Raw genomic sequence first — 18593 nt, 5'->3', positions numbered from 1 at the left:
GTGTGACAGAGCTGCGTCCCTATTGGTCAGTTACTTCTGGGGGAACAGGTCAATGCTCTGTAGTGCAATAAGTGGTGCGACTTAAATTATTCCCCAGACAACTCGTTCTGTTGCTCGCAACAAGTAATCTTAATAAAAGAAAAATTAAAGTAAAAATCAATTATTCTGTTTTTTTGTATTAGTTTAGGTTATTGTTAGTAATGATAAATAACCATATAGATATGTTGGCTGCTGAATTATATGAATTTAAAGTTACAAAATAACTACATTGGTTGTTTGTTTTGGCCTTAATCATCCTGTGTCTAGTCCAGTGTTTACCATACTATAGTCTACCATAGACTGTAAATAATGATCATAGGCATCATAAAGTCACCCTGTGGTTTGTGGACTCCTGTTTTGAAGCATTGAGTTTGTTTTTTGACTGTCGCCATCTTGGACTTTTGGAGCCAGAAGTGACCATATACGAACAAGGAGGAGGAGGTGACGCTAACGCTAGCTGCTGGCTTGTTTAGTCTATGGCTAATTGTGACAATGCTAATTTTCGTTAGCAAAACAACAGGCTTAAAATAAATTAAAACAAAATATATCCACCAGAAAAAAGAAAAAACAAACCTACAACTATTACAACCAAACACTGAATAAGACTTTTTAAGCAACCAAAATGTAAAAAAATTAGCTTTCATGAACTGAAAACACGCAATACGCCTCCACTTTGTGAATCTGGGGTTACGCCACGGTTACGTCTCAAAGTGACCACGCCCTTAATTATGCATAACTTTTAACACTATTTAAATTTAAAGGATGAGTTATATAAAGATGAATTAATCATAAATGGAGACATAACCTCTAAAGACCAAAACTGTTTATTGTTCCAGGCCGTAAACATGTTTATTTCAGCTGTAAAGTAAAGTTGGGCATTTTAACGCAGACTAGGGCTGGGCATCGGTACCGAAATATATCGAAACCAACTAGTATCAAAACATCTGCCATCAAACGATACCTACAATCAATCCTTTTTGCACCCAGAGCTAGAAAATATGACTATTTGTACGGACTCGCTCTCAGCCAATCAACACAAGCATTAAATATTAATAATTTGAAGACTTTAAAAACTGTGTAAAAATCAAATCAATTAGATGAGGAGGCGTGGTGGCATTTTATGTAATTTAATGCTTCTATTAATATGATGGGTATTGAATAAAGTACTCAGTTAGTATCAGTATCACACTTTAAGGGTTCTTGGATTGGTGGTAGCATATTTTTAAATGACAAACCTACTGAGAATGAATTACCCATTCACTTCAATGGGAAGTAAGAAAAGTGAGAATATTGTAATTAAGTTTATATACATATAATGTGTGTGTGTGTGTGTGTGTGTGTTTCTATTGTAAGTTTGCTGTTGAGGTCATTATTTTGACTTTATTGTACCGAAGGGGAAATTCAGTCCTTTACATATCAGACAACAGTTCAGACTATTTTAGTTTCAATGTATTTGTTTATTGAAATATTACAAATGTAATCCTTTAATAAGGGACTCAAACAGCTAATGTAGTGTATATTGTAATAACTTGATTTTCACCATTTAAATATTTTACACATCTATATAAAAACAAAAATTCAAATTAATCGACTGAATTTGACATATTGCCACACACACACACACACACACACACACACACACACACACACACACACACACACAGTTATAATTTTATGTGAAAGTCTGCCTGGTGCAGAAAGGTTTAATCATTTATAAAAATAAAAATAGTTTTGGTGAATAAAGCAGTAAATGAGTTAACAGTTATATTTGTTATATTACTCATACAGTGTTAATTTTATATTACTGTTGAGTTATTTATGTTTCTGTAATGAAGTATTTTTACTTTATAACAGTGTTATTACTACTTTTACTCGTGTAAAACTTGAGTGGTATTTGATACCTGTGTGTGTTTGACATGAGCTGACCCTCCTTTAACCTTTTTGTTTCGATAAAGTAGAAGAAAAAAAAACTGCTCACTTCAAAATGACATAATGCAAAGTCCCCTTTTTTTTCTTGGGGGGTTTGGTTTTTGTGCCATTTTGTGTTACAGCTCGAGTGAGTCATCATCGGTGGAAAGAGGGGAGGAAGATTTGAGGAGAAATATTGCTGTTAAATGAGTTTGGACAGCATGACATCACGGGGTAATTAAAACAGCTTTCTGGAATTCCGTTTCCAATTCCTGCGCTCAGGTTTGTTGGAGGATTTTTTCGAGCACCTGCAGGTTGGTGTGTGAGTTAAATATTTTCACTGGACGGAGTTCAAACTTTGAAGGGAAAGAGAGAAAAAAAAAACGGAGGCAGCGGCATTACGCCATTCTTGCCTCTCTTGGAAAAAGAGGGATTTAAAGAAGTTTCTTACAAGATATCCAGCAGAATAGAGCCGCGCAGAGTTTAACACGAGTCCACCTTTTCTCTGGGATTTCTGCACTTGTGTCACAGACGGATCTTTCAGCACTATGCTTCTCACACATGACGCATGGGAGAAGAAGGATTTGCAGGATTTGTTTCTTGAACTTATAAAACTTAGTTATAGTCCACATCTTTGCTTTTACAGCCTCGCATATGTCTACAGCTCGTTTCAGACTGGAGGAGCTCGTTTTATTCATCTCTCCTGCGGCGGAGCGCAGAGGAAACTCAGAGGATGAAAGACTCGGACCAAACGGGACTCCCTCTTCTTTTTTTAAGCAAACAGATCAATTAGACTAATTCTGAACAGACTGCGGTTTATTACAATGACGGCCTGGCAGCAGGCTAAAGGGCTTTAGGATGAAAGTTGTGAAGCGTTGTTGTCTTCTGCTGAGCTGCTGGACTCTCATTTACCTGCATCCCGTCCTCGGTTCACTCAGCCGGACCAGACCGACCGAGCAGCACCTCCACCGGCTCGGAGAGGCAGCGGAGCGCGGGGGAGGAGAGCAGGCTCACCGGAGAACCGGAGGGGGGCTCGGTGGGTCCACATTAGCAGCAGGCGGTAAACCAGTCACAGCTTCTGGGACCTGGAAATCATCACCGGTGAGCCCGGCGAGGATCACGCGGATCCGCGCGGGTCCACCGTTAATTAAGGGCGAGACAACCATTAAAAGCAAACTGTCTGCGTCCGCATCCTCATCACCGGGCAGCCACCGGACCGTGCCGGGCGGACACCGGGCTCAGCTGCAGCACCGGGACAGAGGGGCAGGGTTGGGGCGCTCCTGGTCACCCGGCGGGCACGCTGCTGCTTTCAGCGCACATGCAGCAGTGAAAGGAGTCGGGGTTGCGGCTGGTGGAGGTGGAGGAGGACCAGCGGGGAAAACTTTGGGGAAGGTTGTTTCCAGAGCGGGTGCAGCAGCTCCAGCGCGCCCCGGGCCTCAGAGAGCGGCTCCGGCGGCGCAGCGGGGGGCCGACACCAGGAGCCCCAAACTGAGCGACCCGCAGCACAAAGAGCCGCTGGTGATTCCTCACGACTACATGCTGTCTCTGTACTGGTCTCTGTCCACCGGGGACCTGAACAGCAGCGCTCTGCATGCAGCGGGTCTGGCCAACACCATCACCAGCTTCGTGGATAAAGGGCAAGGTAAACACAAGGTCTCTCTCAGCTGTCACAACCTTTTCAACAACTTCTCCTGGTGATGTTTAGGAGTCTCTGAATGATTTTGTCCTATGGCTGGGCATTATAGCGAGATTATATCGATATCGTGATATAAGACTTATTATCGTCTTATCGTCTATTTTGTATATGGTAATATCGTGATATGTCATCAGTGTTTCTTTTCCTGGTTTTAAAGGCTGCATTACAGTAAAGTATATAATTTTCTTCCTTTTACCCATTTTGTCATTATATCCACATTACCAAATTATTTATCTATATTTTGTGAAAGCTTTAAGAGTCATCTCTACATTATCGTTGCAATATCGACATTGAGGTATTTGGTTAAAAATGTCGTGATACTTGATTTTGTCCATATCACCCAGTCCTACTTTGTCCCACAGATGGTTTCATGTAACTGTTTTATTGAGCAGATTTTCATTTCCAGATATATCAAACATGTCTTTAGTAACATAAATTGAAAAAAAGCTTTTTTTTTCCCTTGTAAGAAAACAGATGAAGTAGCTTCTCTTTTGTTCAAATCGATCATAGACGACCCAGAAATTTGAGACATTTGAACTTAAAAAGAAAATGTGATGGATCTTCATTCTCTCTTTGGAAAAACAGCCAAACAGATAAAACAAATAAATAAATCAGTCTTTAAATAGCATTACTGAGCCTGTTGTGGTGACATGTAAACTTCATGATGTATCCATGCTGCAGTCGTTCGTCATCTGCACTGCTTCAGCATTAAAGGATACTACCTGTCTGAGGATGAACTGTTACCTGACGTTTGGCAGCAGTGAAGCAGTAAATCACCATTGAAAGCAGAACTTACTGTATGAAGGATGATTCTGATGATCTGTGGTCTTAATTAAGTGAATGATTTATCAGGACATTTGACTAAAGAAGTGACAGAAAGGAAGAAAAGAAGGTTGGAGCAGAATCAGGGTAAAAACTGAGGTTAAAGCAGCTGATTGTAAATCCTTGACTGAGTTTGTCTTCTAAGTTCTTCGTAACTACTTTAAAACTTGATTTATTATAAACGGAGTCAGTTTGCACCAGTAAAGCTTCAAGAATGTCTTAGCTAGTAAACAATTTAGTAATGAGTAAATCTGTTGCTAGGGAACCTGCGTAGCGCCGTCCAATAAGAGGCAACCAACTATGTAAACAGGAAGTGTACTCTTTGATCTGAACAGCTCCGGTGTTAGCAAACTAACATTTAGTAGAGCTGCTACGATTAGTTGATTAATCGCTACTATTTTGATAATTGAGTAATCATTGTAGTAATTCTTTAAAGCTATAAACACTAAAATCTGCTTAGTTTTAACTTCTCAAATGTGAAGATTTGATGCTTTTTTTGGTTGTACGTGACAGTGAACTGCTTAAATGCTTGTTTTTCGGACTTTTGGTCGGACAATGCACGACGTTTGAAGACGTCAACTTCTACTCTATTTCTTTATATTCAAAATAATAAATGAAATAATCATCAGATTAATTAATAATGAAAATAATCATTCAGTTCAGCCCAGTAGAACCTGATAATGTAATAAAAGGCCTCATAACTCAATAAAAAATGTAATAAAACCTGATAATGTATTAAAGTGCATTTCCTAATAATGTAATAATCTTTGTACCGATGACGTTATAAATTATTACATTATTGGGTATTTTTGCAGAACCTAATAATGTAGTAATTTCCCAATACTGTAATAACATTCTAACATTTTTTATTGAGTTAAGAGGGGTTTTTTTATTACATCATTGGGAAATTATTACATTATCAGGTCCTACAATCCCTTAACGTTAGCTTTGTTCATTCAGCTAGCTAACACAACAGTTTAGGGCTGCAAAGATTTATCGTTCAAAATCATTTCAAAATGTGAACATGTTCTTGTTTTTTTGTTTCTTTATGACAGTAAACTGAATATATTTTGGTTGTGGACTAATGGTAGGGACAAAAAAAAATACATCTGTAGAAGTGGTGTCTGGTTTTGAGGAACAGTGATCAACATTTCTCACAATTTTAAACCAAACAACAAATCAATTCATTGAGAAAATAATGGTTAATTGCAGCTCTGCCACAGTTTCCACCTGCAGTTAGTAGCTGTAAATATTCATCGTACCAACTAGTTAGTGTGGTTTTAATTTAGTGAGGCGTAAATCTGCTCTCAGTAAACTGTGACGTTATAACGAGGGTAAGTTTGAACTTACGAACAGCCGCCGGAGTCGACTCCTGAGAGAGAGAGAGAGAGAGAGAGAAGAAACCAGAGGCTGTGAATGAGGAGGAAGACGAGGGCTGACAGTGTAGGGGAGGTGTCTGATTTCGAGGGCTGGGAGATCTGCAGATCTGAGGGGAGCGGACTGGAAGTCAAACTACAGTCTGGAGGTTACTGGGAGGGAGGGCGGCGCTGCAAACACGGCTGTAAATTGTCTAAATGTGGACATGTCTGTGTTCAGGAGTCCACATGAGGTAAGAGAGAAAAACAAGAGGAGAGCATCTGGAGGGGAGTAGGGAAGGTCGGCCTCTGCAGTGATGGGAAAAGAGATGACTCTGTGACTCATAACAGTTGCTGGATCTGACTTCAAAGCTGCAGGAAGCTGCTGCGAGCTGAAGAGAGAGCTGTCACACGTCTGAATGTCACTCCAGTATGTGTTAAAGGAACAGTCCAACATTTTTGGGATATATGTTTATGTGCGTTCTTGGCCCAGAGTTGCACGAAAAAATCTGGAGCCAGCTGCTGGTTAGCTTAGCTTAGCATAAAGACTGGAAACAGGGGGCCTGGCTTCGTTTATTGGTAACAAAATCCACCTACTGGCTTACATTTGTTTCCATTTTTGGCAAATTGTCTCCATTAAAAGTCTGCTGAATTAGCTGCTAGCGGTTCCTGTTTGCAGCGTAGCCATGGACGTACAGACAACGATCACCGGATCACTTTGAGACAAGAATAGTTAAAATTGTGATGACTCCCAGGCAAGTTTTGAGCTATGGGAAATCTTTTATTCTCCATGATTTCTTAGCAGATTTATGGATGTTTATTCACTTAGACATCAGGGATAAAGATGCCCACTGGAAGTCAAACTCACACTGAATCTAAAAATATGTTTACGATGTCTGTGTGTTCAGATTTGATTGAGTTATGAGCCTGAGAAAAAGTAAGCTACGAATTTTCAGGTGCTAACAGTTTTTTGGCAAGGCAGGTTTATCACCTTTCAACAACAAGGCAATTCAAAGTGCTTTACATAAAACATAAAAGGCATGAAGACAAGATGTAAAAGAACACAAGAACACATTATACAACACATTTAAATAGTTTTAAAAGAGTAAAATAGAAAATAAAAGATAAATTAGAATAAGAGATAAAACAGGAGAATAAAAAATGAGTGCAGTGAAGCAAACTGAAAAGTCTTTATTTAAAAGAAATGTGAGCTTGTTCTGGATATTTGGTGCATAAAATTAAATTGTCCATGTTTAGTTTTGACTCCGTCTCTGACATCTTAAAGTACTTTAATTGCCACTGCTGCTGCTCCAACTGCTGACTGTGTCGATAAGCGTCCAAATCAGCGGCCAAACTACAATTAACAAATAACGTCTCATTTGCAACTGTCTTTTTGACTCCAGTCTTAAGAGATCAAACTTTATCTGTGTCAAGAAAAAGGGAGTCTGGTAGATTTCAGTCGGTGTAAAAAGTGTTTTGGTTGCTCGGTTTAAGTTTCGTGACAGGTGAAAACATTTGAAAGTGTCTCCCAACGTCTTTACTGCAGAAACTCAGCTGTCACAGACGATAAAGAAGCTTAAAAAGACTCGACTTAAATGCCAAAAAAGCCACTGTGCACTACCTGCTCAGCACCAAACAAACAGACACAGTTATCTGTAGACTAGCTGGTGAACATAGTGGAGCATTTAGATATTTCCCTCAGGAGTTGGTAGAGAGTAAAAACAGAGATAAAAGAGAGAATATTGGACTTATATTCAGCAGGTGGACAGAAACCTGATGAACTAATGAATGATAATGTTGATCAGTAACTGCTGGATGTGGACATAAGTTCAACATATCATGTGTTTACTGCTTGTTCCTGTTGAAAACTAGTAGATAAAACAGGTGTCAAACATACGGCCCATGGGCTAGAACCGGCCCAACAGTGGGTCTAATTCGGCCCCTTTGAATAACTGTTAAATAAGTGTTAAAATTGCAGAAAATTCTTGCTTATTTTCATTCGCTATTCACAGTCAGGTCAAGGTTTGTGATCTTCGCATTAACATCCAGCTTGATAATTGAGTTGCAGCCTGATTCAGATGTAATGAACTCTTTCCTTACTATGCAATGGTTTTACTGGCCCCGCCCGCTTCAAATTAAAGTCCCGCCCACAGATCAATTTGGACGGTATGTGGCTTCCTGAACTAAAATGAGTTTGACAGATAAAAGAGTTGCCCTCAGATAAAACATCAGTTAATGTAGGTTTAAAGTTTGATTTGGAGTATTTTTGTACTATTGTTGTATTGCTATTTTTTCTTCCAACACCAAAAATGATGTCCTTTGTAACTGTGTGACAATATAGAAAGAAATACTTAATGTTTATTGGTGATTGCAGCTTGCAGGCTGCAACATTTATTAGTGCAAACAAAGCGAAGGGCGTTTTCCATCCTTCTTTTCCAATGAGCTGCTGTCATTGGTGGCAGACGACTTAATTTGAGATGTAGACTATTGCCACAAGGGGGCAGCAACATTATATACAGTAACACAACGTAAGCCAAATGTAAACACAAAAGTAACCTAAGTAGTGTTTTACCTGGTAACCTTAAGTAAAAGTATAACATAACTGCTCAACACTTTAATTTAACAATAACTAAGGTAGATTTAGTGCACAGTCAGGCTGATAAATGGTTCCACGGTTCAGCTCAACTAAATGTTCGTGGTTGATGCAGGTGGGGAGTTCCGGTCCTCTGAAATTAGGCCAACGCGGAAGTAACTTAAAACTGCATTCTATCAAAAGGCCACCAGGGGGCGACCGTTTTGGTGTCAAAAGGACTTCCGTCTCTATACAAGTCAATGGAGAATTCACCAACTTCTCACTTGATTTCTAACCTCAGTAAACGTTTTCAAAATGTGTTTATGGTCTCAATCGCTAGTTTAAAGCCTTCTTCAATGCAGTATGATGTTCATTTGGGACATTTTGGCCTCCCTGATTTTATATGTAATGATAAAGCAGGGTATGCATTAGGGCGTGGCTACGTCGTGATTGACAGGTTGATTGGTTCACAGGTTCAGGAGGGCGCCTCATGCTCCTCCTGATGCCCATATAAGTAGAATCCGTGTTTTTATTTTTCCCGGCATGCACCGGAACTTTTCAAGATGGCGCTGCTCAGATCCGATACTATTGGCCTCCGAGCAGCAGTCCACAAACCAATGGGTGACGTCACGGATGTTACGTCCATTTCTTATATACAGTCTATGGGTTGATGCAAAGAAATCAGACGATAGTGTAGCTGCTAGATTGTCCCGGCAGGCTTCATTCATCGCAGGCAAGGATGTGTTTGAAAAGTATTTTCTATCTGGGATGATGTATCTTGGGTCGAGCTTTTAAACAGTTGCTCAAAGCCCTCGTCTTCCACTGTTTGGATTGGCATAATATCCTTGGCCAAACAATATGTAACCGCATCAGTAATTTCCATCCACCGTTGGAGTGCAACTAGCAAGTGCTCCAGTGACGCTCGGTTTAGTCATGTGTTTACTTTAGTATCTCCTCCTCGCATGTCTTCATAGCCTGGTTGTACTGAACGGTGTGTTTTGTGGTGAAACAAGTTTTGTTGTGTTTCCACCTTTAGCCGTAACAGTTTTCTTGCATATTTGTAAAATATTGTATGGTGTTGGTCTGACCTCTTGCAGCCAAACCACTTCCACACTATTAAAGTCGCTTTTTCGGTACTAACTCTTCATCGAGGTTGTCGGTGCTCCATGTTTGGGTTTGTGTCGTCAACTAGCGAACAGTGTTGGGGAAACTTACAAAATGACTGCAATTAATAAGTAACTAGCTCCATTCCAGCATTAGCTTGTGAGAACAGTAACTTTAGTGTTACTTTGTGATTCCTCATGTAGTTTTAATCCAGACCTCCTTTAAATATAATGACTGTACCATCATCACACAGCCAAGTCTGATCCATCATCTGTTAATCTTTACACTAACAGCAGGAATGACAGACACAATGTCACATTTACAGTCTTTATTGGACTAAAGTGTCTTCTCTAACATAAACTCACATACAAGTTATAAGCTACATATCCAGGCTTTTAAACACATCTACATCACTGCAACAGACCAACACACACTACTTACATGTTACTGTGATTTTCTTGCTCTTATTTCCTCCCACTAATTCTAAATAATGTGCTTTTTATGCAAAGTGAATGTTGTCCCTTCTGAGCTGCCGTACAGGTTTGCAGTGATACAACCGGAGCACGTAGTCTGGTGTCTGCCTGACAAAAAAGTCGTAACAGTGAGAATTTGTAGTAGGGCTGGGCAATATATTGATATTATATCGATATCGTGATATGAGACGAGATATGGTCTTAGATTTTGGATATCGTAATACCGCGATATATCATCAGAATTGTCTTTTCCTGGTTTTAAAGCTTCATTACATTAAAATATATAATTTTGTAAACCTAACTGACTGTTCTAGCTGTTCTATTATTCACCTTTTACCCACTTTGTCATTATATCCACATTACTGATGATTATTTATCAAACATTTCAGTGTAAATATTTTGTGAAAGCATCGATACTCATCTCTACAATATTGTTGCCATATCGATATCGAAGTATTTGGTCTAAAATATCGTGATATTTCATTTTGTCCATATCGCCCAGCACTAATTTATGGTGTATTTTCTTTTTCTTGTGGTAAAACGTTAGCTACAGGAATAGTTGGTTAAAATAATAACAGATTACCTTTTTGAAAATATAAATAAAAAACTAACCAACGCGCTAGATTACTTGGATGACTTTTTTGATGTAATGAGTAACCTAATAATTGTGAACGTAAATGCGTTATACATCATTGCGTCACTATATCATTAACATCGTGATATGACACTTTTTAATCACGTGAACATTTATACCAGTATTATCGTGGACGGTACAGGCGGGGAATTCCGGTCCTCTGAAATGAGGCCAACGCGGAAGTAACTTAAAACTGCATTCTATCAAAAGGCCACCAGGGGGCGACCGTTTTGGTGTCAAAAGGACTTCCGTCTCTATACAAGTCAATGGAGAATTCACCAACTTCTCACTTGATTTCTAACCTCAGTAAACGTTTTCAAAATGTGTTTATGGTCTCAATCGCTAGTTTAAAGCCTTCTTCAATGCAGTATGATGTTCATTTGGGACATTTTGGCCTCCCTGATTTTATATGTGACGATAAAGCAGGGTATGCATTAGGGCGTGGCTACGTCCGTATGGGACGGTATGATGGCACAGCGCTATGTTTACATCTTATAATTAGCGTCTAATATTGAAGAGAAAACGTTGAACAGCTTCTGGAAAAACGTGAGAATCAACATCCGTAATTCATACTTGCTATACGTGTGTGTGTGTGTGTGTGTGTGTGTGTGTGTGTGTGTGTGTGTGTAGCCATCTGGCCGCTGCCTCTCAGTGATATACGGCCTGAGGAGGGTAAATAAACATTGGTCACAGCCAGCCTGTGTAATGTTATCTTTACTGTGTGTAAAACTGTTTAAAAAGCATGTTTAAATGAGCAGAGTTTAATATTCCTGGTTTACGTTTCGAGCTCTTAATGTTCTTTTAATTTGGACTTTATTTGTTTAGTGAGTCCTCTGCAAATGGCCGCTGACCTCGTCCACATGTGGAGAGGAGAGAGGCAGAAACTGATGGCCTGACACTCACTTTCACCCACTGCACCCCTTTTCTTTCCTTCTCTCCATCTTTCCTTCCTCCTTTATTTCTCTCTCTTTCATCCCAACTGTATCCTTCTCTCTCTTTCTTTCAGTCATTCTTTTTGGCTCTTTCTTTTCGTCTTTCTTTCTCTTTATATAGTTTTTTCTTCCATCCGTTGTCTGTTTTTTCTCTCTTTCTTTACCTCTTTCTCTCCATCTTTCTTTCCTTCCATCCTTTCTCTCCATCTTTCTTTCCTTCCATCCTTTCTCTCTGTCTTTCTTTTCTTTCTGTCAGTCTTTCCATCTCTCTCTTTCTTCCTTGTCTGTTTCTTTTCATCTGTATCCTTCCTTCTTTCTCTTTCTGTCATTCTTTTTGGTTCTTTCTTTCTCTTTATATACTTTTTTCTTCCATCCGTTGTCTGTTTTTTCTTTCTTTACCTCTTTCTCTACATCTTTCTTTCCTTCCATCCTCTCTCTCTGTCTTTCTTTTCTTTCTGTCAATCTTTCCATCTCTCTCTTTCTTTCTTTCTTCTTGTCTGTTTCTTTTCATCTGTATCCTTCCTTCTTTCTCTTTCTTTCAGTCGTTCTTTTTGGCTCTTTCTTTCTCTTTATATACTTCTTTCTTCCATCCGTTTTTCCCCCCTTTCTTTACCTCTTTCTCTCCATCTTTCTTTCCTTCCATCCTTTCTCTCTGTCTTTCTTTTCTTTCTTTGTCAATTTCTGTCAGTCTTTCCATCTCTTTCTTTCTTCTTGTCTGTTTTCTTTCCATCTGTATACTTCAGTCTTTTTGGCTCTTTTTTCATCCTTCCCTCCTTCCTCTCTTTCTTTCTTTCTATACTTTATTTTTCCATCCTGTTTTTCTGTCCCTTTCCCTTCCCTCTCTTTCTTTCTTTCTTTCTTTCTTTCTTTCTTTCTTTCATCTCTTTCATCATTTCTTTGAGAGGTAAGAAAGACCTTGCATTCTTTCTCGCTATCTTTCCATCTTTCTTTCCTTCCATCCTTTCTCTCTGTCTTTCTTTTCTTTCTTTGTCAATTTCTGTCAGTCTTTCCATCTCTTTCTTTCTTCTTGTCTGTTTTCTTTCCATCTGTATACTTCATTCTTTTTGGCTCTCTTTTCATCCTTCCCTCCTTCCTCTCTTTCTTTCTTTCTTTCTATACTTTATTTTTCCATCCTGTTTTTCTGTCCCTTTCCCTTCCCTTCCCTCTCTTTCTTTCTTTTTTTCTTTCTTTCATCTCTTTCATCATTTCTTTGAGAGGTAAGAAAGACCTTGCATTCTTTCTCGCTATCTTTCCATCTTTCTTTCATCCTTCCCTCCTTCCTTCCTTTCTTTCTTCTCTTTTATTACTCACCAGATGATAAGACTTTGTAGGTTCGAGTATCTTTTTGCATTAATTCAGGTGCAAAACATTGAGCTTTTAAATACTTTGGGATTCTGCAGAGATGAAATAATCTGAGGAGTTTTGGAGATGTGACGACTTTTTATTCAATCTGGACGTTTGAAATTGTTTTGGGCCGATTTTTAGTAATTTGTGCTTCTTTTTGTGTCATTTTTTTATTAATAGAATTTAAGTTATATTCCAAGAAATGAGTCTGAGATGAGGCTGATGCTGCGTTTATCAGAGTTATCGTAATGTTGAGTTTCTGACTTTTAAATATCGTTCACATAAACATCCAATTACGACTGAGAATGTTCTTTTTAAAGCTCCGATATATCTATAACTGCAACTCAACTCAACTTTATTTATAAAGCACTTTAAAACAACCACAGCTGAAACAAGGTGCTGTACATAAACAATTAACAGGAAATAAATACTAAAATAATTGTTTTATTGTTTTTAAAACTAATTAAAAACAATAAAACAATAACTAAAAACAAACCACAAGACACTAAAACAGGAGCAGAGTCTCATGCAGGGTTGAAAGCCAACGAATAAAAATGGGTTTTAAGACGAGTTTTAAAAATAACTATAGCGGTGCCTTAAAAAAAGAAACACAGTAAAGAAAGATGTTCAGCATAATAAAAATGTAATAATTTCTATGATGTTATATTGTTGAGTCAGTGTTTTAATCATATGTTAAACATCATGATGCTTGAACACTCACTCTCAGTTTAACAGCTGTTCATATGAAACTTTTGATGTTAAATGTTATTAACTAAAAAGAAATTAAAATCATTTATTGTATTGTGTTGTTGTGTTTATACAGATAAACCAGCAGAGCAAAGGCGTTAGGATCAATATACAGGATGTAAAAACAAGGACACTTTTATGATGATTGAGCTTCTTATTGTCTCTTTATCCATCATATTAACACTGAAACACTGGAATGACCTCAACCAATCTGAACCTGTGTAGGAGAGACTCTAAAGTAGAAAGTAGAACGATGAGTAGACCAGTTTTCACTCTTTTTAGACTCTTAGAAAAAGTCTCAGTAGAAACGTAAACACAACTCAAATTTCTCCTATTTGTTTTGTTTTTTTTACAATTTTCGACCGAACCAGCTCACATGTCAAAACTAACACAGGATACGTGTAGCGGACGTCTTAGCTGCAATAAAAAGTAATTCTTAGTTTGACTTTTACAGATTTCTTATTATACGTCTGAGGTGTAAACGTTACATCTTGCAAACTGTTTCATCCGCGCTGTTTTCAGAGTGTGTGACAGTTTGTGAAATCAGATTCCTCTGTTTGAACTTTAACTTGATCTTCCAGAGAGAAGTGCCAGCGTGTGTGTGTGTGTGTGTGTGTGTGTGTGTGTGTGTGTGTGTGTGTGTGTGTGTGTGTGTGTGAGTGTGTGTGTGTGTTTCCTCTGGAGCAGATGCTGGTTCACTGTCTATCGGCAGTGAGTAGCTGCAGGTCCATAATAACATGCCTGTTTACAGTCTGATGTGGTCTCCCTGTCTGGTTCTAATGTACTTTTCAATGCAAGCTAAAGTCCTGGATAGGAAGGAGGGGGAATGACGTGAGAAGAAGTGCTGCTGTGTGTGTGTGTGTGTGTGTGTGTGTGTGTTTGCTTCAGTGGATTTCCTTGCTGGATTTCATTTGGACATTGAAGTTCACTGGTTTCCCTCACTGACAACAAAAGAAAACATTACACACCACACCATCCAGTTCATTCCTCCTGATGTTTTTGGGCTCATGAGCAAGTGTGTGACGACCGTGTGTGTGAGTGTGTGTGTGTGTGTGTGTGTGTGTGTGTGTGTGTTACTACCTACTGAAGCGTTATCGTTATAAGATTGCTGCGAGGATATGTGATAATATTTTTGTTATTTACTTTTTTTCTATATTTGTTTTTAAAGCAGCAGTCATGTTTCCATATGAACAGTAAAGATGTTTTCCTCTCTGTAATCATTCCTCCTGTTCATACTGACTATTAAAACCTTCAAATGTGCTTTCAATGTAAAGTGATGGAGGACTAAACCCACAGTGTTTCCACACAGTCATTTCAAAGTAGATGATCAGCTTCTATTGAGCTTCATCAGTGTGAGTTAGTCATATCAAGTGATATCTGACACATTTACAGTGTTTTTAGCATCAGATTCCCTCTTAGTGTTTCCCTGTTGAGCTGTGATGTAACCATAGTAACAAAAAGACTTTGCTACTAAAAACACTGTAACGTTGAAACATAGAAGATGAAGATGAAGATTTGACTCATTCAGACGACTGAAGCTTCATATTAGCTTCAGATCAACTTTTAAATCCATGTTTCCACAGAAGGAGGACTGTGGGTTTAGTCCTCCATCACTTCCATTGTAAACATTATGAAGGATCTTCTAATGGTCAGTATGAACAGGAGGAATCATTACAGCAAGAAAAACACACTTAATGCTCATTTGTTCTCCTGGTTTAAGACTGAGTTAAAAAATATTGAACTCGTCCTTTAAGGTTTCAGCATATATTAGATTATTGACCAGAAGGTGATGGTAGTTTTTATCACTTTATTCCTTTATAGTCCTTTATAGTCACTTGGATCTCATCATTTTTATGGAGTAAAAAAGAGATGAAGAAAGAAAAGAAAAGCAGGGAATCAAACTGTATTAACACTTTTTATGTATATGTGTCTTTTTTATATACTGTAATGAATCTTAGTGTCAACTCACTCAAAACAATCTTGACAAAGGTGTGTTTCCCTCCATCTTTCTTTTCATAAAAAGTACTTGAAGTGAAAATGGAAAATATTCAGAAAAGAATCCTGAAACATTGCAAAAGTTTTTATGTTCAGAGATGTAAAAGTTTCTGTGTGAATCTCAGTTTGGTTGTTTTAGTGATTAAAATTCAGCACAAGAGAGAAAAACAGACGATGTAACAGCTGATATCTGTTTGTGTTCATATGATCAGTGAAATCTAACATTTGTTTAGGGGAGAAATGTTTGATCTGTGAGGTTGTTTCCATCCACCTGACTTTATTCACACTTTACATTTACACTTTAGTTAAGTTGAGGCAGATGTTAGTTTCCACGTGTAGTTTCACTTTGTGTTCAACTTCCTGTCAGTCTGAACCTTCTGTGTGTGTTTGACTTGCCTCCCTTTACAGATGATCGCGGGCCCCAACTGAGACGGCAGCGGTATCACTTCAACATCAGCTCCCTGGAACGAGACGGGCTCCTGGGGGCCGAGCTACGCATCCTGAGGAAACGTCTGTCTGACCCCCGCAAAGCCTCGATGGCAGCGCTGGGATCCACAGCCGCCGATGGAGGAGGAGGAGGAGGAGGAGGAGGCGCGTCCCCCTGCCTGAAGCTGTACACCTGCGCCTCAGCTAAACAAAAGTCTGCTCTGCTCCAGATCAGGAACGTGGAGGATCTGAGCGGCGGGTTCAGCAGCAAATGGGAAGTGTTCGACATATCAAAAGTCTTCAAGGGTTTCAAGAACCAGCAGATCCAGCAGCTGTGCTTTGAGCTGGAAGCCCTGGAGCACCGGGGCGGTCGGCCCACGGATCTGCGCTCTCTGGGGTTCGCCCGACCGGGAAGGACCAACAAGGAAAAGGCCTTCTTCTTGGCGTTCGGCAAAAGCAAGAAACGCGACCTTTTCTACAACGAGATCAAAGCGCGGTCGGGCCACGACAACAAAACCGTCTACGAGTATCTGTTCACGCAGCGGAGGATGCGCCGAGCTCCCGCGGCGAGGGGCGCCAACAAGAAGCCGCTGCAGCAGCCGCACACGCTCCCGCAGCACCAGGCGGCCAAGACGCAGACGAGACCGCGTTGCCACCGGAGACGCCTGCACGTCAACTTCAAAGAGATGGGCTGGGACGACTGGATCATCGCGCCGCTGGAGTACGAGTCCTTCCACTGCGACGGCGTCTGCGACTTCCCCATCCGCTCGCACCTGGAGCCCACCAACCACGCCATCATACAGACGCTGATGAACTCCATGGACCCGGAGTCGACGCCGCCCACCTGCTGCGTCCCCACGAGACTCAGCCCCATCAGCATCCTCTACATCGACTCGGCCAACAACGTCGTGTACAAGCAGTATGAGGACATGGTGGTGGAGTCGTGTGGCTGCAGGTAGCGAACAAAAGGTGAGAGGCTTCACTGATGAGGGGGAGACTGAGTTTTTTGTTCATGAGGATCAACGCTGAGCAGGAACATTTTTTTTAATTTTTTATTTCAGCCCCGACTGCTGAGCAACAGACATTACTCTTCACACTCAAGTGGACTATCAGACTGCATACCAAAGACAGTAACACACTGCTAAAGACTAAACAGAGAAAGATAAACTCACGGTGATGCTCTCGAACGCCCACTCACTAAAACTTGTGTGTAACGTGGACACGATGAGAAAGACTCAAACTATTTCTTTTTGTTGTTGATAAAAATATTCGCTCATATTTTAGATTTTTACTGCCTATTCTATTTTTTTTTTCCTTCTCTTCAGATTCGTATCTATGTTCCTGATTGGTGTAAAAAGTTTGCGTGTAACAGAAAATGCTATTGAAACATTAGTGAGTTATACTTTTCCAGCACTTACCTGCCATTCAGATCAGTATGCCTTATCCCCAAGACTGACTTTTTTTTATTTTTATAAAGCATGTGAAGAATTTGTGATGTATAAATACAGGCCAGTGATGAAGTGCTGATCTGACCTGCTGCAAATGTGGGAAAGTTGCATAAACGACTGTTCAATAAAAATGTCTAATTGACTGAGCTCCAAACTCCTATCAGTGCTGACCTCTGCCCCCCCTACAAGACGCTGCATGTAGACTAAACTATCACAGGAATTTGTGAGATTCTCAGATGCCAAATCACATTTTTTCCCATCTCAGCAATATCGTTATTAATATTTCCAAATAACTTCCAACCGTAAAGAAAGTGTTCAGAGAGAAGAGAGAACGGTGATCTCAATGTTACAAGCTGCATGTTAGGTCATAGATATCTACATGTTGATGCAATGAGAGGAACTAGTACTTTACTCAAGTATGAGTTAGAGGTACTAGTACTTTACTGTAGTACAGGTTGAGGTACTTGTACTTTACTGTAGTACAGTTTGAGGTACTTGTACTTTACTGCAGTACAGTTTGAAGTACTTTTACTTTACTGTAGTACAGTTTGAGGTACTTGTACTTTACTCTAGTATAGTTTGAGGTACTTGTACTTTACTGTAGTACAGTTTGAGGTACTTGTACTTTACTGTAGTACAGTTTGAGGTACTTGTATTTTTAGCTTTAGTTACTTTTCAGATGCAGATTTGACACAATGGATAATATAACAAGCTTTTAAAATACAACACATTGTTAAAGATGAAACCAAACAGCAGTGTGTAGTCGGCTCACATTTCAGATGTCTATGAGTTGTTAACAGATCCACCAAATACTGATTTTTCCCTCTAAAATCAAAGATTAGAGAAAAAGTCCAAAAACCGAAAACACATTAGTGTATCAGAACTTAGTTTTTTCTTCTTTCCTCTCCCATTAATCATCTCACCACCCCTCACATTTATCTGCTGACCCTTTGGAGGGGCCCCACCCCTAGGTTGGTAACCACTGGACTAAACTAGCTAACTGTATATAAAGTAGTGTAAACTAGCTCCACCTCCAGCAGCTACAACAGTAACATGCTGCTCTAACACTGATGCTTCACTATTAATAATCTAATGATG

General features: G+C 39.5%; 1 protein-coding gene across 1 annotated transcript; it reads left to right on the top strand.

Moving 5' to 3' along the window:
- Positions 1 to 2805: 2805 nt before the first annotated feature.
- On the top strand, positions 2806 to 17006 carry gdf5 (growth differentiation factor 5). Its single transcript, XM_062416346.1, has 2 exons — positions 2806 to 3589; positions 16030 to 17006. The coding sequence occupies exons 1-2, from the start codon at positions 2806 to 2808 to the stop codon at positions 17004 to 17006; spliced, it is 1761 nt and encodes a 586-aa protein (XP_062272330.1).
- Positions 17007 to 18593: the final 1587 nt, after the last annotated feature.

The sequence above is a fragment of the Scomber scombrus genome, chromosome 3 (genome assembly GCF_963691925.1).
Source record: "Scomber scombrus chromosome 3, fScoSco1.1, whole genome shotgun sequence".
Taxonomy (NCBI): Eukaryota; Metazoa; Chordata; class Actinopteri; order Scombriformes; family Scombridae; genus Scomber; species Scomber scombrus.
The sequence above is the reverse complement of the archived record's forward strand: the minus strand, read 5'-3'. Positions and strand labels throughout refer to the sequence as shown.